The sequence below is a fragment of the Electrona antarctica genome (genome assembly GCF_951216825.1).
Source record: "Electrona antarctica genome assembly, chromosome: 21".
NCBI classification, from domain to species: Eukaryota; Metazoa; Chordata; class Actinopteri; order Myctophiformes; family Myctophidae; genus Electrona; species Electrona antarctica.
Window position 1 is genome coordinate 25,954,292 of NC_136802.1, and position 27,926 is coordinate 25,982,217.

The 27,926-nt window shown below is 45.2% G+C and overlaps 1 protein-coding gene across 1 annotated transcript; it reads right to left on the minus strand.

Moving 5' to 3' along the window:
* Positions 1 to 1,657: 1,657 nt before the first annotated feature.
* Positions 1,658 to 27,582, minus strand: LOC306914299 (serine/threonine-protein kinase DCLK2-like; the record flags this gene model as incomplete). The annotated part of the gene is made up of 18 exons (XM_079491296.1): positions 1,658 to 1,965; positions 2,412 to 2,664; positions 2,829 to 2,909; positions 4,206 to 4,302; positions 4,571 to 4,648; positions 5,648 to 5,781; positions 7,111 to 7,257; positions 7,744 to 7,863; positions 9,051 to 9,108; positions 9,849 to 9,954; positions 10,146 to 10,215; positions 12,359 to 12,441; positions 13,360 to 13,473; positions 14,100 to 14,226; positions 19,081 to 19,198; positions 19,517 to 19,631; positions 20,991 to 21,179; positions 27,159 to 27,582. The coding sequence occupies 18 exons, from the start codon at positions 27,580 to 27,582 to the stop codon at positions 1,658 to 1,660; spliced, it is 2,622 nt and encodes an 873-aa protein (XP_079347422.1).
* Between the last annotated feature and the right edge of the window lie 344 nt (positions 27,583 to 27,926).

Genomic DNA, 27,926 nt, shown 5'->3' on the forward strand with positions numbered 1-27,926 from the left:
ACTGGTGTAATTTCTGGGGAGGAAAAGCGTCACTAAAGGGCCATGTCTTTGTTCTGTGACATTATTTTCATTATTTTTTTCTTAACTACGGTTTCCTCTATTTCACTACAGACACCAACAACGCACAGACAGAGACACACACACAGACACGCAGTCACACACACACACACACACACACACACGCACACACACACACGATATATACAACATTTACAATATGTGTCCCCCCCTCACCTGCAGATAGGGGGAGAGGCAATGACATGGCAGTTTGGTTTGGAAACCAAATGTCCATCCACTCTTGACTGAGGTTTGGAACTCGCCCTAGAAGCAAGGAACTAGGGGGTTTGGAATGCAACGCGTCCTTCAGTTAATTTCTGTTGAGAGATGCGCCCTTTAGGAAGTAAGGGAATTTGAGGGCGCAGGTTAGGAGTTGGAACATTCCAGGAACTGGTGTCCTTCCGTTAGGACTTCAACTTGCTGTTGATGGTAAGAGGACGCTAAATAGAATGGGTCCTCTGTGCAAGGTTATGCGACATAAGACAGTCAAGGAGGAAATGCTTTAAATTGAACGTCTGCTTGTTTTTAAACGTGGCACGCAGAGGATGAAGGGGTAGGATTCAGGACGTTTATTGGAATTTGTCTCTTGCTTGAATAGGCACAGAAATGGGAAATATGTTCTCCAGAAATAGGATGTGTCCTGCTGTCCAGTGTTGATGCTACCATGAAGGTCAAGTTTACGGACTTGGGAGGAGAAATGGAATTGTGTCCGAACATATCCTGACCTAGAAGGTAAGGGGGTAGGGAATTTGCGGTGAAATGGTACATGTCCTTAGACCAGTGGAAGCTGGCCGTACAGTACCCCCCGGCCTAGGAAACACTTCAGTGTCAAGAGGACATCAAAATGAGTGGGGTCGATCATGTCCTTTTCAAATGATCGGAATCGAATCGGGAGCCAAAAAACGTGATCGGGACATCCATAGTATCAATATTATGTCCATATCATGATATGAGACTGGAAATTGTCTGTGATTTGGGATATTGTACTATTGTAATATGGCATAAACATGTTCTATAAAATACGGTATACATATCGGACCAGGAAAAGATGCTCAAAATCAAATGATCGGAATCGGATCATGAGCAAAAAATCGGGACATCCCTAATTTGTCCCATAAAACAAGGCAAGGTGGACCGGTCAGAGAAAGGCCCAGAAGGACAAATGGAACACATCCAAGCAGACTCGCACAGGGGTCCAGTAGAATAAATGGAATGTGCCCTTGACCAGCAACGAGGGAACTTCTTGAGCCCCCAGCGGAGAAATTAAACCAGTACTTTTTAGGGCATTTATAAAGGGTTAGGGTTAGATCTGGCATCAAAGACATGCTTAAGATAACCTTAGACCAGTGGTTCTCAACGTAGGATCCGGGGGACCCTCACAAATGGACCCTTACAGGTCTGTAACTGTGAGAGTGTATATGAATGGAACCGAATGGACCCGTGCAAGGGTGCATTCGGTTCCAGTCGTACACACTCTCAGGGCTATTAGGGGTCATCGAAATGGAAACGTCTGAGAGGAACCGCACAGAACTGCCTTAGACCAAGGGCAAAGGTCAAGAAGATCCGTGTATGCATTGGTGGGGTCCAGAGTTCATCAGGGCTAAACCAGTGGTGAGGGCAGTGGTTTGGTCTGCAGCACTGGAGACTGGTAGTCAGGTGTCTGTTGGCCTTCACTGACCAGTCCTCCTGGAGACTGGTAGTCAGGTGTCTGTTGGCCTTCACTGACCAGTCCTCCTGGAGACTGGTAGTCAGGTGTCTGTTGGCCTTCACTGACCAGTCCTCCTGGAGACTGGTAGTCAGGTGTCTGTTGGCCTTCACTGACCAGTCCTCCTGGAGACTGGTCCAGTCCAGTACCTTCCTTCTCTGAAACCAGTGCTGGAGAGTGGCGTTCACGATGCTGGTCATCATCTGTAACAAGGAGATTATAGTTAACAAAAGCTAACGAAATAACCCCTCCAAAAAGGGTGAGGAAAAAGTTAACTGAACTAAATAAAAACTAATAATAATAATGACAATAATAATAATAATAATAATAATAATAAAAGTAAATAAACTGAAACTAAAACGAACTGAAAATTACAGATAAAATGCCATTCGTTTTATTTATTTTTCTCGTTACCAACAGTATGTATATTTTCAAATGGTATCTTTTGTTGAGTTTTTTTTAAACAATAGGCCTACTTACCTTTTTGAATTCTGCACCTAACAAATAACCCAACAAAAACTAATAAAAAAACGAAACAAAAAAACTAAGCAAAAATACTAAATAAACAAATAAAAACTAGCTAACTGAATTAGAAAAACAAATGTCACTAAACTAAAAACTAAACTATAATGACCCAAACTGTTCTAACCTTGATCTGTAACCAGTACTGGAGAGTGGCCAGTGACCAGTGCTGGAGAGTGGCGTAGCTGGCGTTCAGCTTCCTCATCTGTGACCAGTACTGGAGAATGGCGTAGCTGGCGTTCAGCTTCCTCGTCTGTGACCAGTGCTGGAGAGTGGCGTTCCAGTTCCTCGTCTGTGACCAGTCCGGAGGGAGACTGATGTTCGGTCGGCTGCTCGTCATCCGTACTGGTCACAGTGTTGCTCTCTGCTGGGCTCTCGTCCTGGACCAATACGCAATTACGCATGCATAATGTTAACGTTTATATACAGTGATAACACACAGTGATGAGAGTGTGCAGTATGTAACAGTATGTTCACGCACAGATTATCTTTGTATTTTATCAAGGAGATAGAGAAGAGTGTGTGTGCGCGTGCGTGTCCTCACCGTCACCCATTCATGTGACAGGACCTCCTCAGCGGTGAAACGAGCGTCTACGTTCACCTGCAGCATCTGGCCAATCAGCATCTGAGGAACAGGTCAGAGGTCAGCTGTAATGGTGGCCATTGGTGGGTCATCAACGGTCAGGTTTACAGTCCAATCCAAGGCCATTGGTGGGTCATCAACGGTCAGGTTTACAGTCCAATCCAAGTATTTCCTGCTAGTAGAAGTTGTTCTACTAGTGTGACATAATGCTTAGCCCTTGCCGTAATAAATCACAATGCCGATTTTTACCGTTGACGTAATTGACGTAATTTGTAGTTTTTCATTGATTCAGACACTACACTTACAGCACTACCGTAAAGCAGCGTTCTCCGTCCCTAGGCAACGCTCGGATCGGTGCATTTTGCCCTCCTCAAGATGGCCGCCCACTCAATGCTATGGGCGCCACGATCTTTAGAGGCGTTTTTCTCGGAATTGAGCCACGGATTGCGGCGATTGATCAAAACGTGGATGTTTAGGGCTCAATACTCAATCGTCCATCATTTGGTAAATGTTGCATTTATATAGCACTGTTATCCAAAGCGCTTTTCATAGATTGTGCATTGCATTCACCCATTCAACTCTGGGAGGAGCCCGGGATCGAACTGGGAACCTCACGGTTCTCCCATCGAGCCGTTCTGACCACTCTACCCCTGAGCCACTGCCGCTCCTAATGCTTCATGTCTGGGCTGTTGGCTGTAAAGCTCATCTCTCCTAATGCCTCATGTATTGGCTGTTGGCTGTAAAGCTCATATCTCCACTCTTTTCTTTTCTTCAGTGCTACTGGTCTTATACGGCGGTAGAGTGACCGGATGGAAACCGCAAGGTTCCCAGTTTGATCCCGGGCTCCCCCAGACTTGGTGTCGAAGTGTCCTTGAGCAAGACTCTGAAGTCTGAACCCCTAATTGCTCCCGATGTGCAGGTTGGTGCCTTGCATGGTTTCCTCCGGCATCGGTGTGTGAGTGTGTGTGTGAATGGGTGAATGCAATGTAAAGCGCCTTGGATAAAGGTGCTATATAAATGCACCATTTACCAAGACCTGAGGCCAGCTTCTACTAAATCATGACAGTTTTCTGCAAAAAACTTATGTTTCTATATCGGTGGTTCTCAAACTACTGTATTTCATGTCAAGGAGCCCCAAAATTATATGTAATTGGCCGCCGACCCCCATCTGAAAATATGTTGTTTCAGGGGACCCCCCAGAAGCAAAGATACGAGTCAAAAACGTTTGCTGTGAAAGAACATACAAAGCTTTGCAACACATTTTCAAGATTAAAAAAAATAATAGCTGCTATTTGTCAACAGCTAAAGTTTAAAAATAAAAGTGGTTAAAAGCTCTACCTTGGCTGGCAGGCTGACTGTGTCCCAGTCTGGAGAGGGAAACTCCAACTTGCCTCTGAGGATCTGATCAAACAGCTCGTCCTGGATATTGTTCTCACTGAGGAGTGAGGACGTCAGAGGATGTGTGTTATTTATTTAGGCAAACGTCTTCTGGGTCATTCTAGAAGCTTTATTTAGACAGCCTCCTAGAATGATTTAAAACATTTTGTGTGTGTGTGTGTGTGTGTGTGTGTGTGTGTGTGTGTGTGTGTGTGTGTGTGTGTGTGTGTGTGTGTGTGTGTGTGTGTGTGTGTGTGTGTGTGTGTGTGTGTGTGTGTGTGTGTGTGTGTGTGTGTGTGTGTGTGTGTGTGTGAGTGATGTCTGACCTTCTGAATGGAGGGAACCCACACAGCAGGATGTAGGTGATGATTCCTGCAGCCCAGATGTCTACCTTCAAACCGTATCTGTATACACACACACACACACACACACACACACACACACACACCACTCCATTATGTTTACTGATGCTGTATGTTTCACATACTGAATCTATGTACCATGTACTTGTTCTGTTTCCCAATTATTCTACTTGGGTAACTACAAAGTCCAAACCTCTGCCATTGATCTTTTCGTGTTTTACGCTATGTTATACTTTAGCTATTGAAAAATAGCAGATCTACAAGCTCATATCGCTACGAGCTTGGAGCTATTTTTGAAAAATCGTGAAAATGTGGCACAAATCTTTGAATATATATTCTTTCAGAGCGAAAGTTTTTAACTCAAATCTTTGCTTCTCGGGGGGTCCCTGGAACAACATATTTTCAGATGTGGGTCGGTGGCCAATTACATATAATGTCTGGGGTCCTTGACATGAAATAATTTGAGAACCACTGACATAGAAACAAGATTTTCTGAAAACTGTCATGATTTAGAATCTGGCCTCAGTCTTACTCCTAAATGGGTTAACAAGGATCAAGATGTTGTTAAATATGATGTGTACAGGACCTGTACTACAGGTGCATACGAGTAAAGGGTTCTATTTGATTCGATTTGACCCCAGACAGCATTGCAGCTGAGCAGCATTAGTAATAGTAATATAAAAGATGATAATATTCATAATAGACAAAGTAAATACAAAAGCAGCAGTACACCAATGTTGTCAGTAGAGGGCATTGTGCATCCGCACATAAACTGTTAGCTTTCTATCTCCTATTGATGGGTGTTATACATGGTTAGTGGTTACTGTAAGTAGTCTCTGTCTCTCTACAACTTGTGTGTCTATTATTCACTCTATCAGTATTTTCTCTCTATATTGTGATGTTATTTCTTACCCTGGATCATTCTGCCTTTCTATGAATTTCTCTTCCCTTTCCTCAGTCTCTCTCTCCCTCTCCACGCACGCACGCACGCACGCACGCGCACACGCACACGCACACTCACACACACACAGAGAAACTCACCCAGTCTCAGCTATGATCTCAGGTGCTACATAAGTAGGTGTTCCACAGACGGTGTAGAGAGGACCTTCAACCACGGTGGCCAGACCGAAGTCTCCCAGCTTCAACGACTTGGTACCGTCTGGATACTCGCACACCTGTTAACACAATTCATTAATTACACGGCTTGGTTGGATGCAGTGTTGATTTTGACAGCTAATTTTGCTCTTAGTTTTAGTCATAGTCTCTTGAATAGTTTTCATTTAGTTTTAGTCACATTTTAGTCACCTGGAATGTTTTAGTGTTAGTTGTTAGTTAGTGTTTAGTCTAGTTTTAGTCGACTAAATATCATACGATTTTAGTCGACTAAATCTACAGTTGATTTAGTCAACTAAAATGTATATTGGCAGGCCTTGATGCCGTCGTAATGACTTATTTTACACTACACTACAAGCTCACAACATGTCAGCGCGGCGCGTTGTGAGCTTGTAGATCGGCTATTTTAATTGGAGGCTGTAAACGAAAAATGTACTTAGTTACTTTCCACCACTCTCATTAATTATTTCTCTGCGAGGTACGAATATATATTCGTACCCCCCAGCTATGGGACGTTATCATCCGGTTGCTATGCAACACCTCCGTCATGGGGCTGCAGCGGGGAGGAAACCGATTCTCTTAAAGTGGATGCAGGCGGTGGCACAGCTTAACTACATTTATGCTAACGGGTAGCAGCAAAAAAAGAGTTAAAGGACCACTTCACCACTTTTCAACTTCTCTTCCTATAATTGGTCCTCACTAATGTTCATGATAAAATACCACCATTTTTTCCTACTCAGTCTGTGTCTCATAGAAAGGCTGTGGGCAGTTCAGAAACCTGTCAACCAGTGACATCATCGATGGTGAATCCAAGCTAATAGAAACGGCAGGCTTTCTTTTCCTGAAAAGTTGCAATGCAAAAGTTGAAGCCATCGTTCTCACGATAATACAAATCTAAATATATTTTAAAACAAATCTTGTTTAAAAGAAAATCTGCCTAATGATGATGTCACTGGTGGACGGGTGTCCGAACTGCCCAAAGCCCTCCTATGAGACACAGACTGAGTAGGAAAAAATGGTGGTGTTTTATCATGAACATTAGTGAGGACCAATTATATGAAGAGATGTTGAAAAGTGGTGAAGTGGTCCTTTAAGGCAGTGTGTAATGGCCAGGAGGCAAGGCAGAGTAACCTCATTGATTATTTAACTCTACATCCCCGTCGAGAGGCTCCAACATGATGATCCAACGGTAATTAATGCTCTTCTATGTTCTTCCCTCTACACACCTGCTTTATCACCATTTCCTCCTCTTTGATCCCCAAACAAGCTCGCAAATGAAGAGTGGGGGGCGAGTTTGGTCGGGAAAGCAATAATGCCGCAAAGATTCAATGGCTTGATGTCCATCTGTACTATGTTCATGCAGTAGTATTAGTAGTACTAGTAGTGTGTACCAGTAGATTCTCTGGCTTGATGTCTCTGTGTACTATCTTCATGCGGTGCAGGTACTTGACGGCCCCCGCCAGGTTGTACACCATGGCACTGGCATCTCGCTCCGTGTACTTAGTGGACGACGTGATGGCGTCGAACAAATCTCCACCCTGGAGGGGGGGGGGGGGGGGGGGGGGGGGAGAGAGAGAGAGAGAGACAGAAAGAGAGAGAGAGAGAGAGATTTTGAAAATCACGCAAATGTTTATATCCAAATGAATGCAAACACATTCTGTCTTCAAAATAAGAGTAAATGTCTTTTCAGACGAGCAGCGATTAACGCGCCTAGTAATTCATTTTCAATGAGATCTGTGTTGTTTTTCTGTACGTGCGGAGAAGTCGAGGGGCGACAAGGCAAGTGTATTTATTTAATTTACGTGAGCGCGGTCCCGTGAAATTGTCACGCGTGTGCTTTTTTTTACACTTGCGTTGTCGCGCGCCTCATGAGCAGACCTGTCGTTGATCCAGGCGACGACGTCTGCGTTAATAATCGATGCTCGTCTGAAAGTACCTCTAGGCTGAAAAGGCAGTGGCACTGGCGGAACAATTCAGTAATAAATAGTGGCAGTCGATGAGTTTTTAACCAGACATGAAGATACCTTGACCAGCTCCATGACCAGGAACAGCTGAGTGGGCGTGTCGTCCACCTCGATGAGCTGAATGATGCTGGGATGTCTGACCCGACGCAACACTGCTACCTCGTTCTCTATTAGATGCTCCTGTCAGACGCACAGGCACGCACACACACACACACACACAGACACACACACACATACACACACACGCGTGCACATGCACACGCACACACAGACACACACACACACACACATACACACACACTCGTGCACATGCACACGCACACACACACACACACACACACACACACACACACACACACACACACACACACACACACACACACACACACACACAGAGAGTACAATGTATTGAAGGCTTAAAACTGTGCAACAGGCTTAGAGGACAGTGTGTGTACACCAACAGTGATATATGTGGTAATCATATTGTTGTTAGTAGTAGAGATAGCAGTATTAGTAGCAGTAGCAGCTAATACTGTACAGTACATAATTTACAAGAAGTAACAATAGAGCACCGACGTCTGACGTCAACATCGTCAGAGGGTACTAAGTCCACTGGTTCATGTACTTTTTATTTGCATTGTAATCTCCATAGGGGGATTTTAGATCGCCTCATATAAGAACTGTGTTTGAAAAATAAACAAATCATCCAGGCGGTTTCACTCATGGATATGAAGAATCAACTGACTGAGAGAAAACGCTAATGTTACTGCTGCTGAATTAGTTACATTTTCACTAGAAACAGACTGTATCAAATATGAGTGACTGACTGTTATAAACGATACAGAGACACATCCCCGACAATATCGCAGAGACAATTTGTTTACTTTTGAACCACAATTCTTATATGAGACAATTTTAAGATGACCCCATGTTATTCTCCATAGATAAAAACTTCCATGAACCAGGGGATGAGCGAGTGACGTCAGGAATTGTTCTTTTGATCAACGCCTGTTTATCGGTATCACATCAATACAGCATGGAATTGTGGACAAAGTTTTGGGTCTGTGAGGCAAAATGTCATCAAATGGTGCCAATAAATAGTAATATGCCGAATGAATAATGGACCTTGATATGCAAAGGGTGAAAACCACTTTTCACTTTTTGCAAATTCCTGAATCGGCAACGCTAACTCACTCCAACCCTCACCCCAACTCCAAGCCATAACTGTGGGGAACTGTCCCTGGTCTTCCAAATGCTCTGTGTTATAGTAATATCGTAGTAGTAGAAATATATAGATAGTAGTGTGTTACAGTAATATCGTAGTAGTATAGATATATAGATATAGATAGATAGTAGTAGTTGTGTACCTTTCCACAGCAGCGAGCTTTGTCTATGATCTTCAGAGCGTACTCCTGACCTGTCGATCTGTCAATCAAAACATTGAACACACATGAAACCTTGAGGTGAATGTGTGTGTGTGTGCGTGTGTGTGGCATGACCTTAACCTGCTCTGTTGTAACTACCACTGTTAATGTAGCTGGTGCAGATTGAAGATGCATTTGCAACCTCTGTGGACACTGTGCTTCAACACGATCGCAAGCCTGCATACAAGAAGGAGTATACCGACAGCCGACGCTGCCTGGTGGCCCCTCCCGTGAGCAGCTACCGGGAAGAGAGTCATCAGACCACTTCTAGTGCTGTGTCCGTCTGCTGTCAGAACAACAGTGGGTGGATTTTGGGCCCATGGGATACGCTACGGAGAGCGATATGAAACCGGGCGGAAAGGCAGGAGTGGACTGGGAACTTTGTTTCTTCGTCCAGCCTGGGACATGCCCGCGGACTGGTTGTTGGATGGGGTTTCGAACTTAGGATGCCAACACTACTCTTTGTGCCCATGGAATTCTGGGTGACATGACATGACATGCTTGTTGTATCGTGACTGAGGACCCTTGGTTTTGTGCATGTAACTTTGCTGCACCTAAACTATTTATGCAATTTCCTTTGTGTGGACATAAATAAATTGTTAAAGTGCGTGCGTGTGTGTGTGCGTGCGTGCGTGCGTGCGTGCGTGCGTGCGGGCGTGCGTGCGTGCGTGCGTGCGTGCGTGCGTGCGTGCGTGCGTGCGTGCGTGTGTGTGTGCGCGCGCGCGTGCACGCGGTAAATACCTCTCTACGCACTCCTTGACCACAGCAAAGTTTCCATCTCCGATGACCTTGCCGACCTTGTACTTGTCATTGATGGTTGAGGACGACACACACCTGTTACCGTTTACTGGACACACACACACACACACACACACACACACACACACACACACACACAATTACATACACCTCTGGCAGAAGAAATAGCGTGACTGAAGCAGATGTCCAAGGCACGTGCGTGCGTGCGTGCGTGCGTGCGTGCGTGCGTGCGTGCGTGCGTGCGTGCGTGCGTCCGTGCGTGCGTGCGTGCATGCACACCTTCAGGGATGGTGTCTTCAGTCTGATTTAGAGATCCATTCAAATCAGAGGAGCCATGATGAGCTGAGATCTGGAGAGACAGACAGACAGACAAGTCTATTATTAATGTCTATAATCTCAGTTAATTTACTGACATAACGCTCAGTTGCAGCAAATAGAGCACCGAAGACTGATGTCAATATCGCTAGAGGGCGCTAAGTCCACGGGTTCATGTACTTTATTTGCATTGTAATCCCCATAGGGGGATTTTAGATCGCCTCATATAAGAACTGTGTTTGAAAAATAAGCAAATCATCCCGGGCTGTTTCACTCCTATGGATATGAAGAATCAACTGACTGTGAGAAAATGCTATTGTTACTGCTGCTGAATTAGTTAAATTTTCGCTAGAAACAGACTGTATCAAATATGAGTGACTGACTAATTCAGCAGCAGTAACATTACCGTTTTCTCACAGTCAGTTGATTCATCATATCCATATGAGTTAAATAGCCGGGATGATTTGTTTATTGTTCAAACACAGTTCTTATATGAGTCCCACTCCAAGAGCAGATTTTCTGGCTCATTTGCCTCTCCATTAAGTGACTGAGTGTGTGTGTCTGTCTGTATGTATGTGTGAGCACGGCCCATTGACCCCTGCAGCTGATGATGCTGATTGGGGTCGCATTCAGGTCACACACGCACGCGCACACGCACGTGAGCACACGCGCACACACACACACACACACACACACACACACACACACACACACACACACACACACACACACACACACACACACACACACACACACACACACAGTAACTATAACAATAAAATAAAAGTATAGTAGCACCACTACGTGATATTTTTATTTTGTTTTGAAAACAAAATGCCTGCTAGAGTCAGAGGGAGGGAGAGGGAGAGAGAAGGAGAGAAGGAGAGAGAGAGAGAGATGAACACAGAGATAGAGTGATGTGTTAATTAGGAGCAGAGTGCCAGTCTGTTGTCTAATCTAATGAAAGAAATGTCGTTCCTCGCTGTTTACCACTGTTTCGGAGTGAGCATTTCACAATGTTCCACTGCTTCACAGACAGTGTTTCTATAGATTATATAATATATTATTTGTTGGCATTGAGCAAATAAGTGATCATTTTGACAGCAAATTCTGATCTAGTCTTAAGTCTTTTGTTGAATAACACACCACTTAGATTTAGTCCTATTTTAGTCATCTGAAATTGTCTTAGTCTAGTCTTGGTCGACTAAATAGAAAAATCTTAGTCTTTTAAAATTAACACAGAATTTTGGCAAACTTTTCATGGGTGCAACTTAACCGAATCTGTGCCAGAACGAGATAATCTCGTGAATAGCTATTGTATCCAACTGTGCCATACTAGGGCATTTATAAAAAAAAAAAATCGTTAACACAAGTCGATTCAAATTAGGAGAAGTCGAAAGTCGAATGTCATATGTTTTGCTCTTGCATGTGTACAGAATTTAAACTGTAGGATTGATTATTGTCACGGACAGAAGTCATTCTTCCCCTTTGCATACCGCACCGGAGTGCACTCGCCTATTAGTTTGCATTGCATTCAGAACGTTTGACTGCAGTTGAATTGCGCTGTGTCAGAGAAGTAACAGATAGAAGCGCGCAAACTTTATCCCCAAACTATTTCCCCCCCACCTCCGTGCTGGAAATAAAACGTCGGGTTTCCGAGGCTACATCCGTGCTGACGCAATGACTGTCCTGTTTCTGGTTTAGCTTTACACGCGGGACGCATGAATCTCTCCGTCTCCGGTCAGTGCGGGTTGTTGTTTATTTGCATGGCTCAGAAAATAACTAACAAACTAACATGAGAACGTTATCGAGTTGTTGAGGAGGAGGAGGAGGAGGAGGAGAAGGTTCACGTCGTGAATGTGGAAGGTAATAGCAGATTGTATTCTGGTGATGTGCTAACTGCTGCTGGCTGCTATAAATGTTAATATAGACCTATGTCTTCTATTGTGTTCTGAAGGTCGGGCTGCTGTACTGCCACTAGTGTTAATGTTATATTTGTATTGTGTTCTCGGGCCGCTGCTACGTACGTATGATTGTGTGCCAAGGATCGGCACACAATCATACGTATGTATGATTACTTCTAACGCGACTGCGATGGGCCGTCAAAAACACAATCCCGTCTTGGCCGCACAGAGTGTTAACCTGCCTTTCTCATCTTGTGAAAGCATCTGTCTCACCTTGAGGCTGCGTCGGCTTCCAGGACTGGTGGGGGAGGGGCTTGAGCGTGATGATCTCTGTGTCGCCTGGGATCCCTCATTGGCTGAAATGCAGGGAGAGGAGGAGCCATGCTAGCATATTAGTTTTCTTCAATTAACTTTCACTTCCTGCTCATACACAAGGAAGCTTAGAGAAGGAAAGGTCATGGTCACATGACTGTGCTGCACCATGACACTTTCATGGGAGCCAAATCTCGCACCGGCAGTTACATGAATACAAAGCAGTGAATGGAACCAGCTTCACCAGCTCATAACAAACATTATGTATGAACTGAGACCTATGTCATATAATCGGTTCAGGAATATAAAAGAAGACATATCAAAGTTATTTTCTAATCACTTGCACTGTGCAGAGTGCACAGTACATAATTTAATTTGAGGATCTAAACAGCAGCAGGTATTGTTTCTGTTTCGAAGGTATCGCGAGATTTGGCTTCCAGACAGGAAACTCGCAGTACTTGGCACGTTCAGAAATGTACTTTTTGCTCTTTAGATACCTCTATAAAATTACAAAGTGTACACATCGAAAAGCAACACAGCAGACAATAATGTGTTATATGTCGTCTGTTATTTTCCAGAAGCGATTACTTTACAAAAGATCTCTAGTGTTTGTTCATGAGCTGGTCACTGGGCTCTCACAGACTCCAATGCATTCCACCGAACTTCCGGGTGTAGTTTGGCTCCCATAATGCGACGAATCTGCCGTCAGGAATTGCATGATAGCGAAAATGACGTTGGTGACCTTATCTCCATTCCATCTACCTTGCTCATACAAAGAATGTTTCACTTCCTGCTTATGAACATGAAAACATGAATCCAACCGAGACGAAGGACTAAGATCTCATATCAAATATACTTCTTCCATGAATGTTTACATTATATAAACAATTTTTCGTTAGCGTTGTTTGTCTTGGTTAGCTACTACCGCTTCAGATGCTGGACTCTGACTGCGGCTCATATACCTGGTCCAGGTGACTTGGTTCTGGGTGGCGTTTTGGGCGGAGTCTTGGAGCTAGGAATCCTGGGAGTTGTAATCTTTTGGAGAGCTGACGGGCGAGACACCTTGGACTTCACCTCTGGAGAGAGAGAGAAAGAGAAGAGAAAGATTCTTTAAGCCGTGCTTAGAAGTGGGGCCGCAGTGGCTCAGGGGTAGAGTGGCCGGCAGAGCAGCTGGATGGGAACCATGAGGTTCCCAGTTCGATCCCGGGCTTGTTGAAGTGTCCTTGTGCAAGACTCTGAACCCCTAATTGCTCCCGATGTGCAGGTTGGTGCCTTGCATGGTCCCCTCCGCCATCGGTGTGTGAATGTGTATGTGAATGATGGGTGAATGTAATGCACTCAATCCATGTAAAGCGCTTTGGATAAAAGCGCTATATAAATGCACCATTTACCATATTAAGTGCCATTACCCCTTAAAATCAGGAAGAAATCGGTGACAATTTAGATTTTAGCATTGGCTATTCAACAATCGACAAGATCTCCAAGCCCACAGCGGGTCATTATTCGTGCTGCACTGCAAGCTTGTAAATCTTGAACTGGAGGGTCCTAAAATCGTTGAAGATCACCGCTAGAGCCGTAAAAAAATCTTCTCTTATCAGGGGTCCCTGGCATATCTTTTCACATGGGGGTCCGCGGGCTGATAAGTATCAATTTGGGGGTTCCTTGACATGAAAAAGTTTGAGAACCACTGCCTGTCCGATACCGTTAACGAAGGCGGGCGTCTTGCTGCTGTGCGTGAGGAGGAAGTCGTCCTGAGCGTAGCGGAACTTCTCGGGTCCACACGCCATGAACACATCGTCATCACCGAAGAAATCCTGCAGGCAGGTTATCTACAGTGGTAGAATAACACACACACACACACACACACACACACACACACACACACACACACACGTGCGCACACGTTAACACACATTTATTATTGATTTAAAGAATCACTGTCACCCGAGGAGGTTTAATTATTGATCATAAAATTATAATAGCATACATGTGTTCTTTTTGTGTGTTAGTCGTGGTCCAGTTTTCGGCCGACAACACCGCAGATGCACGTACGCACACACACGTGCACGCATGCACGCATGCACACAGAAATGAATGTCTTGAGGACAAAATGCAAGTCATTCATCAAACTGGCCCAGATTTACTGAGAGAGAAATAATGAGAGAGAGAGAGGGAGAGGGGGGGGGGGGGGGGGGGGGAGTTGAACAAAACAATAATCCATGAATGAAGGAAACGAGGGAAAGAGGGATTAAAACAAACAACTAGAGAGACAGGGAACAGAAAGAAGAGTCTGTAGCATAGAACGTTGATGACAGACAGTGTAACAGACAGAAAGACAATACACTTATTCGTATTGAACCATTTGGTATGAAGCTTTTGGTTCGGATCGCACTGCGAAGTGCGAACTGTACGATACACTCTCTGGGTCCTATTTAAAATAGTTCAACTAGCCAATCTGCATTGACACGTTGTGAGCTTGTAGATCAGCTATTTGAACTCTTTTAAAATGCATTAAAATAGTAAAAAATGGCGAATAAGTTTAGGGGTAAGGGGTGTGGCGCAAGATAGCTCTTTCTCTTTCTCTCTCTCTCTCTGTTTTTGTTTAATCAACTTCTCTGCACTCAACCAGACCGAGAGAGAGAGAGAAAGCCCTCTCTCCCAGTGCTCAACAATGCAGCCCAAACAACACAGACAGACTATACTGTACTGCTGCCTGCTCATAGAAAAACACACACTACTCCAGAGAGGCTGTCACCATTATGGCATTTTACTTGCTGATTAATTGTCGATAGAATCATTGTGATTAACGATTTAATTGCGTTTCTGAACGGTAGGAATTATTTGTTTACAAACATTGGGACTGGGCGCACGGGTGATTTGTTTCATGTAATCAATTTTCCCAACAGATCTCCAAACCTGTTGTTTTGGGGAGCGCTGGTTTCAGTCCATTCAACCTCCTTGTGTGTTGGCTAGTGAGGTGCACCCTAGGAGACATTTATACTTCAGAACAGCTGATATACAAATACAAGCTCACTTCGCGTCGCAGGTGCGACTGTTGTGAGCTTAGAGGTCTGTGTGTGCGACACCAATCCATTGCGGGACGGAGCATAAATTATACTTTTGATGGGCTGCAGGTGCGCGTGCAGCCATGCACAAACAGGCTCTGCTGCCGTGATCATGAGCGATCCCTGCGTTGTTATGAGAGCGATTGCAGGTGTGGTTTTGAGGACAACTGCTTTGAATTGCTATTATTGTTCACACACAACAGAAACCAAGGATTATATATTTCAAGGGCGAGAGATTCTTTCCCCACACTGGGAGAAAAACAGTATCTGAAAGTTTGATGGTGCATGTTTTACACATGAGTGCAGTTAGAACTTTTCCATTGCATCTCATGAGAGGTGGGGTTCTTGTGCTGTCAGCATGCGTGTGCATGCGGGTGCTTATCAGTGTGACGTCGACTGATAAGACGATGATATTATGTCCTACACAAACATTACATTCCCATTGACAATGAATGGAGAATTTTACGTGTGTGTGTGCGTGCGTGTAGTGCTGTGCAGACAACCCAATGACCTAACACAGATCTCTCTAAATCCCCCTCTCCATGGATCTCTCTCTCTCTCTCTGTCTCTCTGTGTTTGTCAAATCATTTTAAATCAGACAGGAACGGAATGACAGACATGGAATGGGGTCACATAAATACAGACAGACAGACAGACAGACAGACAGACAGACAGACAGACAGACATGCTGTTTCTACTCTAAACTCAGTCAGTATGTCTCTACCTCCTCTCCAGTCTCCTCCAGTACCTCCTCTCCTCTCCTCTCCTCCTCTACAGTAATTATATATTTCAATGTTTCACTTTCTCCTTCACTGCAGGAGGACCACTGCAGCATACCAATGACCTACACCTCCCCTTCTCTCCTCTCCTCCCTTTTACCCCCCACTCCTCCTCTCCTCTCCTCCACTCCTCTCCTCCTCTCCTCTTGTAATCTCTCCATTCCCCCTCTATTCACTCATTTCTCAACGTCTCAACGCCTCCGGAACTGCACAGCGTGTGTGTGTGTGTGTGTGTGTGTGTGTGTGTGTGTGTGTGTGTGTGTGTGTGTGTGTGTGTGTGTGTGTGTGTGTGTGTGTGTGTGTGTGTGTGTGTGTGTGTGTGTGTGTGTGTGTGTGTGTGTGTGTGAGAGACGAAGGAGGCTAGGAATGGGGAGGGATTGTGGGTTAACAGGAGTGGTTGCTATGGGAACGAGAGTGCTGTGTGTGGGTGTGTGTGTGGTGTGTGTGGGGGGGGGGGGGGGGGTGGGGGGGGGATCTGGTGCCCCATTGCTTGAAGTGAGAAACTGAAAGGACAGGGAGGACACACGCCCAGACACACACACACGCGCACACATGCATGCGCGCGGGCATACACACACACACACACACACACACACACACACACACACACGTAGAGGAGGAGGTATGTGGAGTGGTTCGTGGCAGAGTTTTTAGATTCAACCCTGTAGTCAACATCACTACAAACAGACAGACAATAAGGCCATTCTGTCTGCATGCCTGTCATTGTAGAATATCAACATTCCTGCGCACGCACGCACGCACGCACGCACGCACGCACGCACGCACGCACACACGCACACACACACACACACACACACACACACACACACACACACGTGTTTTAAAAGTATAGATTTAATTTCATGTTACTAAACGATAAGCAACATATTTTCAGTTGGAATCAATCGATCTCACACGGCCAGGGTTTATTTGCCCTGGACGAGATCAGAGAGGTCTAAATAAGTCTATGGGCATGTGATTATACCACCTGGAATTCCTCGTTGTCCTTGCTAACCGACCTTGGGAAGCAACCCATGTCCCGCTATCTATACCCACTGCTGGCCGCAAGTACATTAAATCAAACATGTATACATTTCCATGCATACATTTAAAAACAAACAAAAAATCACACCCGTGTGAAGTGAGTGGTGCAACTCCGTGTGGGGGTCCCCGGAAGTTCCAGACCCACAGGAACACACCCAGGGGGGCGACCCGGTTCCGGCAAGCAGCTCCGCGTTCCAAAATGGTTGAGAAATTACAGAGTTACCGTGTGGGGGTCCCCAGGGGGCCGCTCTACTGTACTGTACTGTACTGTCACTGTACTGTACCTGTCTGTAACACCCCAAATCATCAATATGTGTTAGGCTGCGCAACAGTGACACTTGGTTGTGAAAACCAACCAAACGCTATTTTCGTGCTCGGACACAGCCAGGGACCCCGCCAGCCAGGGACACAGCCAGGGATCCAGCCAGCCAGGGATACACATATGTAGCTGTCTATATTGGTTGCACCACTCAAAAAAAACAAGGAATGATTACATGGTAATAATGTGTTAGGTGAAGCAGGCGCTGTCTCCGTTGTCCCCCTTTTTGTCTTTGTTGTCTCCCCATATTATTATTATGATTTTAGTATGTATGTTTCTCTGGCGCAACCTTGCGGCCGTGTTCGTTTCCGACGTTCTGTGCGTGGTTCAATGACTGTGTTTTGTTGTGGCTTTCCTGCTGTCCAGCTCATAACATTAGCAGCTGTTGTCGCTTCGAGGCTGCGGTTGTACAGCTTGCTCGCTGCGGTGCGGAAATCAGCCCGTGTGGTTGTGGCATAGCTTATACCCAGGGTTCCCCAATAGGCGGCCCGCGGAGCGCCCCCTTGCGGCCCGCGGAAGAATTTCAAAAAAAAAAAAAAAACCCTTTTTATTTTTTTTTATTTTTTTGGGGGGGGGTCCCAGATATAAATGGCATTAAATGGGGGTCAGTAGCCTATGCATGTCAAACTGGGCATCCTTTTCAAATGGGGTCCTGCCCTGAAAATGAATTTTCAGGGCAAGACCTCGACCTCACGCGTGCGGACTCGGCCCCCAGCCTGGTACCCTAGTCAAAATATGGCCCTCGAGGAAAATGTATTGGGGAACCCTGAGGTAGGCAATCATACTACACTCCCATTGGCTTACTGTGTGGCAGCCAATCAGGCTAGACCATCGGTATGACTAGGTCCTCTTCATGAGCTTTCATTATTCAGGTTTCACCTGACAAACGTAGTAGAAGTACTGAAAATAGCATATCCACAGCTCACAGCAGATCGCACCGCTAGACTTTTTAACTTAAAAAAAAAACCCAAAACGTTTATTCAGAATATGTAGTCTCACATAGCCAGACAACTATTCCACAATCTCCAATACAAATTCCAATCAATCAATCAATTTGATTATACTAGTGTGTATAATCCAGTGTGAGACCTGTTTTAAATGATGCTGTATGTATAGGCCTACTGTAGCTACTAGTGTGTATAATCCAGTGTGAGACCTGTTTTAAATGATGCTGTATAGTGTGTACTGTGTATAATCCAGTGTGAGACCTGTTTTACATGATGCTGTATGTATAGGCCTACTGTAGCTACTAGTGTGTATAATCCAGTGTGAGACCTGTTTTACATGATGCTGTATGTATAGGCCTACTGTAGCTACTAGTGTGTATAATCCAGTGTGAGACCTGTTTTACATGATGCTGTATGTATAGGCCTACTGTAGCTACTAGTGTGTATAATCCAGTGTGAGACCTGTTTTACATGATGCTGTATGTATAGGCCTACTGTAGCTACTATTGTGTATAATCCAGTGTGAGACCTGTTTTCCGTCCAGCGTGTACAGGCGTCGGACGGTCCCGCTGTCCAGCTTGATGGCCTGTGTGATGTCGGCCAGCACCTGGCTGAAGGAGTGGGCCGTCTTCCTGTTCAGGAGGATCCTGACGGGGCGATAGAAAGGATTGCGTGTCGTGATTATTGTGGCCAAAAATAATTGCGATTGACAATATTATACCGCTATATTCAAAATATGATTCAAAATATTACAATGACACTTTTGCTAACCACTTGAACCTGCCCCCCCCCCCCCCCCCCCCCCTATTCTGGAGAGGGGGAATGTTCGCAAACAAATGTCGATCTACAAGCTCACAACGCGTTGTGAGCTTGTATTTTTTTAAATCTCCTGGATACGATCATAATATGGTGAGCGTATTTTTTATCTGGATAAAGGATAATAGTGATTAGCGGCCTGTCCCTACCTGACGGCCTTGCGAGGCTTGACACCGCTGCGGATCACCGTCACCAGCTTGGGCTTGATGAAGTCCTTGGCCTCGCCGCGCTCCCTGGAGCCTGCACGGACACAGTGGTGGAAAGTAGAAAAAAGTTAAGTACATTTACTTAAAGGGGCATTCCACTCATTTTCAACATTTCACCATGTCATTAATATACCTTAGAGCTGTTGTGTGGAAATAATAAAAAAGTCCCCCCATTCTGTGTTTCCTAGAACTGGAGGTCTGAAAAAAATCATTAACATGGTGAAACACATCTTGATGATGTCATCAAGATGTGTTTCACCATGTTAATGATTTTTTTCATACTTTTCATACTAGGAAACACAGCATGGGGGGACTTTTTTATTATTTCCACACAACAGCTCTAAGGTATGTTAATGACATGGTAAAATGTTGAAAATGAGTGGAATGCCCCTTTAACCCATTTAGACCTGAGGCCGATTCTAAAAAAAAAAATGGCTTCTCAATCCTGAAAAAACCCATGTTTCTATGTCAGTGGTGCTCAACCTTTTTCATGTAAAGGACCCCCAGAGTTATCTGTATTTGGCTGCGGACCCCCATCTGAAAATATGTTGTTCCAGAAGCAAAGATTTGAGTTAAAAACTTTCGCTCTGAAAGAATATAATATGCAAAGATTTGTGCCACATTTTCACGATTTTAAATAGCTAAAGTAATAACATAATACTTAAAATACCAAAAGGTGTTCCCGTCCTGCTGGTACTTGAGTACGATTTTGAGGTGTTTGTTCCTTTACTCGAGTATTTACAATTTCCAATACTTTTACTTCTCCACTACATCTCGGATCCAAATGTTGTACTTTTACTCCACTACAATTATTTGAAAACTTTAGTCATTAGTTGCTTTGTAGATTTTGTTTATTATAACAAAACAAGCATTAACCACGTCGTTCGCTCTTATATACATTTCGGCCATTTGAAAATAGTCGATCATCTATGTTCAAAAGTTAATATCCATTTGAAAACTTTAAGGCCTCACTCAGACCTTTACTGCATTGCTGTATGCTTGTTGGATGAATGTTGTGTAGTGTCATGGCCGCCCCAATGCATTTCCAATGGAAGTCACATGGTTTGTAGTCCACATTTTGGACTACAAGCTGTTGTATGGCTTTCGGCTGTGTTTCGACTGCGCCCCTCCCCCTCATACAACACAAATGTTGTGTCAAACCATGTGACTCCCATTGGAAATGCATTGGGGCGGCCATGACACTACACAACATTCATCCAACAAGCATACAGCAATGCAGTAAAGGTCTGAGTGAGGCCTAAGTGGGACATTCTGCAGAATGAGTACTTAGCCAATAATTGTACTTTGTACTCGAGTAAATGTTGAATTCAGCCAATCACATCATCGCTATGGGGTAGTGTTACACACAAACACACAACGCCAGGCATATAGGAGGGCCCCTCAAAAATGTGAGCACCTTTTCCACCGGTGCCCACGGAGGCGATGGGAGGCGTGGCCGCGCCCGCCGTGGCGGCCGTACTGGTCCCAGTGTTGGAGGTGTTGTTGGTCCCGGTGACTGTGACCCCTGGCCTCCAGCTGGGGGCGCTGGCGCTGTTGTAGTCCACCTTGCGGTAGGGCTCGTTGGACGCACACACGTAGCTCTCACCTGGAGGAGGAGGAGGAAGAGGAGGAGACAATGACATTCCTGCATAGCTTGTCAAAAATAATAATAAAAATAAAATAAAAAATAAAACAGATTTAAACAGTTTGTAGTGAAATATCATTTAACCACCCTGTTTTTACTACATGTGTCCTATGGAAAACTGGTGAAAATGACCTATATTTACCCTTCACCCCCAATTCTGGATGCTAACACTATGTGACTGAGTCTGGAGCTACAGAGAGGAGGGGGGGCTACCTACACACCCGCACGCACACACGCACGCACATGCACATGCACATGCACTTTGGTTGGTTATTTGAATGTGTGAGTGATGACATCTTCACTGCTCTGCAAATGCAAATAGAAATAACGTCTTTTTGCGTCTTTAAAAGACTGTGTGTGTGTGTGTGTGTGTGGGTAGCCCCCCCCCCTCCTCTCTGAAGCTCCTCCGCCTGCATGCGTTTGAGTTTAACTAGCGGCATGCATGTTTGACCTGATAATGTCAGCAGTCAGACACTACAGAGAGGTGACATGGGGGTGGCATGGAGGTGACAGGTGGAACTAGTTTTACTGCTGGACCAAACCACTCTGGCAGCATGGGGGTGGCATGGAGGTGACAGGTGGAACTAGTTTTACTGGTGGAACAAACCACTCTGGCAAGCAACGTCTGCCTCTGTGCACCGTCCCGTACGGAGCCCTCGGATTGGCCGAGGCCCCTTAACGACCACCCTGCCCGGTCCAATGGCAAACACATGAAATATTCACATCTCAAATGCAGAGGAAACGTTTCAGTCATTTGAATAATTGATCGTGAAATTACGTTTTATCTGTGTTTGGTTTTACTGGAGTTGTCAAACATCAACACAGTACATGATGCAAGTCACCGGTTCTCAACGGTCTGGGAATCCCCCTTGAAGTTGTTCCAAGGGCACCCCTATATAGCCAAATGATTGATATGAACCAAATGGACCGCTTACGGCTGTGTAACTTTGAGAGTGTAAGAAATGGAACCAATTGGACCCATACGGGAACCAAATGAATACGATTTATAAAGAGTTATATTAAAATTTTGACTGCAGAATTAATTACATCGCAATGCCACGTTCACTGCCTGGATTTCACTAACATTTGAAGAACGACCGCGCAGACATCATCGTTCCTTTTCATGAAAATCTGCTTTAAAACGGTGTAATCGCTTGTCATAGTGTTGAAAAACAATCCAAAGTGGCGATCACAACAACAGAGCCAAGGAGGAACGCGCCCGCTGCGCGCCACCGCCGCCATTGGAATGCATTGGGCCTCAATTTACCAGAACCCTTTGCATGCCATGCGACGGATGTTTTTCCGATGACGCCATCAAAACGCGTCACCTATCCCACTCTGTCCGATGGAGACCCTTAAAACCCTTAAAGGACCACTTCACCACTTTTCAACCTATCTTCATATAATAGGTCCTCACTAATAATCATGAAAAAATGGCGCAATTTTTTCCTACTCGGCCTGTGTCTCATAGGAGGGCTGTGGGCAGTTCAGAAACCGTCTTCCAGTGACATCATCGATGGGGAATACAAGCTAATAAAAACTGCAGGCTTTCTAGTCCTGAAAAGTTGCAATGCGAAAATGGAAGCCATCGTTCTCACGATAATGAAAATCTAAACATTTTTGTAAAAAACGTCTTGTTAAACGTAGTAAAAAACATATTAATTAGACAATGAAAATGTAACTTGTGTAACTTGTTATTGGGAGGGAAGCTGTTCTACAATGAATTCACTCGTGTAACTCGTGAATGGGGGGGGGGGGGAAGTGTTAACACTGAGGATTTTATAGTGTAGAATAGATTGAGCTCCCTCAGGGGGACAAAAACATCAGAGGATAAAAAGAAAACCGAAAATGCTAAACGCAACCTGTCTTGAATAGGTTAGTTATAACAAAACATGCTGGCAAGAGGGGAACAGGGGGCGGGAAGGGCTGGCACTGGCAGTGCAGTTAAAAAAGAGAGAAAAAATAGTGCAGATGTTAAGGCAAGAGAGACAGGAGTCAGGTTAGGTAGAGGGCTAAATTGTACTTAATGTGTGTCCTAAGGGTCTATTTATACACTCTGAGTTCAAAGTCAATTAATAAGTGAATTAATTAATCAGCTAATTCATACACAGAGACATTTATCCAAACATGAATTTGTTAAATGTTGTGTTTTGTTGCATTAATCATGAACATAACTGCCATGATGTGATGGCTTCCTGGTATTATCGCACTAATTAAGACGTGCACCTTTAAGACACAACAAGCCAATCACACGTACAGTAGCGCTACTGTACGGCCGACTTCCTGTTTTACCTTATAAGGACGGGAACACCTCAACACACAGTTATCTGTCTGCAGCACGTGCACGCACGCACACATGTGCATGTGTGTGTGTGTGTGTGCCACACGCACACCATTCACCTCTCCTCTCATCCTCCATTTATCACACACGTGCCACGGTGCCAGCTAGGCTAGTCCCATGTCTCTCATGAGCATGTGCACACACTTTCTATCTCTTTCCATCATTTTAATCATCTCTCTCTTTCTCTTTCTCTTTCTCTTTCTCTTTCTCTCTCTCTCTCTCTCTCTCTCTCTCTCTCTCTCTCTCTCTCCGTCTCTCTCTTTCTCTACTGCAGTTACTGGGGGTTGCCTGCCTACCTGGCCTGCCTGTTCTACTTAATGAAGTATAATTTTGAGGTAGCTGTACCTTTCAATTACAATACTTTTACTTCCACTCTCCACTACATCTCATATCAGAGGCAATTATTGTACTTTTACTGAATTATTATTTGAAAACTTTAGTTACTTACTTTGTAGATTTATAGCATTATTACATTATAATTAACACCCTGAGCGGCAAAAACGGAGGTCTCCGTCCTATAAAATAATCCCGATCGACGCCCAGGACGGAAATGAATCAAAAGTTCCGTCTTTATTGATATCATAACCGAGCACACCAGTCTACATGCTGGGAGCGTCTATTGAGCAACATTCGATGTCATTTCCGTTTGGGACGTCATCCAAAGTGGTCCCCCTCTATTTTAGTGGATGAGATCGAAAATCTTAAAACGTGAATAACTCTTGATCTAAATCAATGCCTCCAATTCTAACCAAAGATTATGTTTTTGACGGCCCATCGCGGTCCCGTCGCTTGTCGCGTTAGAAGTAATCATAGCTCCCGTTGTTGTCGATCCCCTCTGGGGTGTTTTGGCTACATCTAGCTACTTCTAGCTACTTCCAAGATGGCGCCGTGCCACCTTGAAATAGGCCCTGAAGCTGAAAATCGCTGGGCACCCTGATTTAATGCGGTATTTAGGACCATGCAACACTTGTAGACTACATAGGTAGTGTGGACGTGTTTCTCATGGACGTTTGTGTCTTTCTGTGCCTGATCCCTTCTGTACACCAAGAAATATCATGTCTCTCATTAATTCACTCTCACACACACACACACACACACACACACACACACACACACACACACACACACACACACACACACACACACACACACACACACACACACACACACGCCTTTCTCCTAGCTGAAGGCTGAGTCTTGGTTTACTACTTCCTAGCACTAAAATAAGCATTAGCAAGCAGGGGGGTGGGGTGGGGGGTCAGGCCAGGCCATGAGATTGATTGATTGTAGATCTGCTGTTTTGGCTAGTAATCCATGACAGAGTGTGTCATATGGCAAAGTACATACCCTGAAGAAGGCATTTTGACCACTGCTATAGACTCACCCCAAATTAATATGAGAGAGAGAGAGAGAGAGAGAGAGAGAGAGAGAGAGTGAGAGAGTAATTAGTGAGTTCCAGTAACTCTAAAGATGCTGCTCTCTCTCTCTCTCTCTCTCTCTCAGCAGGTCTCTACAGCTTCCCACCAGTAACACATGCATTAGCAAGGCAACTAGCAAGCATTACAGCCAATCACATGCTAATGTGCACCTGTGATGTCACTGACGCTGATACTGTGTCTCTGGCTATAATGTCTGTGGACAAGAGAAGGCCTTCTCTTGCACACATCATGTAACCAGTAGGCCTACAACCATTCTGCTACTGGTGGACACGGGGATCTAATGGGGACAAACTGATCGGGGATCGGGGACAAACTGATCGGAGACAAACTGAACTCCATGCTGGCAAATCCCTCCCACCCCTTCTATGGTGTGCTGCAGGATAGGGTGAGCACTTTCAGCCGTAGGCTCACACTCCCCCCGAGGATGCACACGGAACGATACAGACTCTCTTTCATGCCACCTGCTATCAGACTATACAATGCGAATGCATAAGAACTGCCTCCCCCCAAATGGCATATGGTCCTTGGTGGTCTTGTGTGGTTCTGTCCATTTGTGTCTGTTTTGTGTTCTTCTGTTTGTCCAGTAGTTTTAGCTTTTTATGTGTCACATTATGCTGTTGTAACGCTTCAATTTCCCCTCAGGGATTAATAAAGTATATCTCAAAGTACATCTCATCTCATCTCATCTCATCTCAACCACTGTACAATCAATCTTCTAGTAGCCAGGCCAGTACACTGGCAGTAGTGTACTAGTGTCCTACTGTTGTACAAACACATGAGTTTTGTATTGTTGTACTGGGAGCTGACCAGTTAACCACAGTCTACTACTGTTTCTCTAGAAGCTGACCAGTTAACCACAGTCTTCTACTGTTGGTCACTGGGATCTGACCAGTACAACCACAGTCTTCTACTGTTGCTCTGGGAGCTGACCAGTACAACGACAGTCTACTACTGTTGGTCACTGGGAGCTGATCAGTACAACCACAGTCTTCTACTGTTGGTCACTGGGATCTGACCAGTACAACCACAGTCTTCTACTGTTGCTCTGGGAGCTGACCAGTACAACCACAGTCTACTACTGTTGCTTTGAGAGCTGACCAGTACAACCACAGTCTTCTACTGTTGCTTTGAGAGCTGACCAGTACAACCACAGTCTTCTACTGTTGCTTTGAGAGCTGACCAGTACAACCACAGTCTACTACTGTTTCTCTAGAAGCTGACCAGTTAACCACAGTCTACTACTGTTGCTTTGGGAGCTGACCAGTTAACCACAGTCTACTACTGTTTCTCTAGGAGCTGACCAGTACAACCACAGTCTTCTACTGTTGGTCACTGGGATCTGACCAGTACAACCACAGTCTTCTACTGTTGCTCTGGGAGCTGACCAGTACAACCACAGTCTTCTACTGTTGCTCTGGGAGCTGACCAGTACAACCACAGTCTACTACTGTTGGTCACTGGGAGCTGACCAGTACAACCACAGTCTACTACTGTTGGTCACTGGGAGCTGACCAGTACAATCACAGTCTTATACTGTTGTACTGGGAGCTGACCAGTACAACCACAGCCTTATACTGTTGTACTGGGAGCTGACCAGTACAACCACAGTCTACTAATGTTGGTCACTGGGAGCTGACCAGTACAACTACAGTCTGATACTGTTGGTTACTGGGAGCTCACCAGTACAACTACAGTCTACTACTGGTGGAATTCTATAGTTATTTTTCATATCTGCCCTGTGCAATTTGTGATTACAAAGCCTTAAAAGGCAAAACAGAAATACAAACCGTAACGTTCCAATGCTCAACACAAAAAAACGGTTAAATAAAAGTGTTTGTGTGACAATTAATCTTCAACTTTGTAATCGTGAGTGTGTGTGTGTGGTGTGTGGTGTGTGTGTGTAAATGGAGCATTTATAGCCAAGGCGCTTTACATAGATTGTGCATTACATTCACCCATCATTCACACACCGATGGCGGAGGAAACCATGCAAGGCACCAACCTACTGTACACATCGGGAGCAATTAGGGGTTCAGAATCTTGCTCAAGGACACTTCGACACTAACTCTGGGGGAGCCCAGGTTCGAACTGGCAACCTTGCGGTTACCATCCGGCCACTCTACCCCTGAGCCACCGTGTGTGTGTGTAACTATACATTACCTTCCAGCAGCTCATCCAAGCCGGCGATCTTGCGCACGCCGTCCAGGGAGTAGATGGTCCGCACGCCTTGCGGCAGGTGCAGGTTGTCGGCCAGCGAGCGCGTCAGCTCCACCAGCAGGGCGTCGTAGGAGCGCAGGCGGTCGTTGCTCACGGCGAACAGCAGGCCCTTGAAGTAGCGGTCGCCGTTGCGGTAGAAGCGCACCTTCTTGGCGCGCCGCTCCGACGTGAGCGCCTGCAGCGTGCGCGTGCGGTAGTAGCTGCAGTTGGCGCTGTGCGCGGGGCTCGGCACCAGGCTGCTCCCGCGCGAGCCGGGGCCCGACGACGACTCGTCCCGCTTGGAGCGCGTGGAGCGGCCGCGCCGCACGCGATCCCGCTCGTCGAAATGCTCCAGTTCAAGGCTCTTGTTGTTATTGGTCAGCGACATGGCTGCAGGGGTCAGGGCTTTAAAAGTAAAAATGTCTTCCGTTTTTTTGTTTGTTTTTTTACTCCCGCGACTCAACGTTTTCACAGACAAGACGTCCACAAACCTGTGTGTTCACCGTGTTCCTCTCGGGGGGCGACGTGGGGACAAAATCTACGCTCCAACGCCGCACAGTGACAATAGTGACAATTAAAAAGATATCACAGACACAGCCAGCGTGTCTCTCTTAAATTCATGTAATCAGTTGCGGCTGTTTATGCTGCATTCGACTCGTACGTACATACACACAAACGCGCAAAGTCAGAAGCAGACGGGGCTAGCACGATGTCAAAAATAAAACGTGTAGC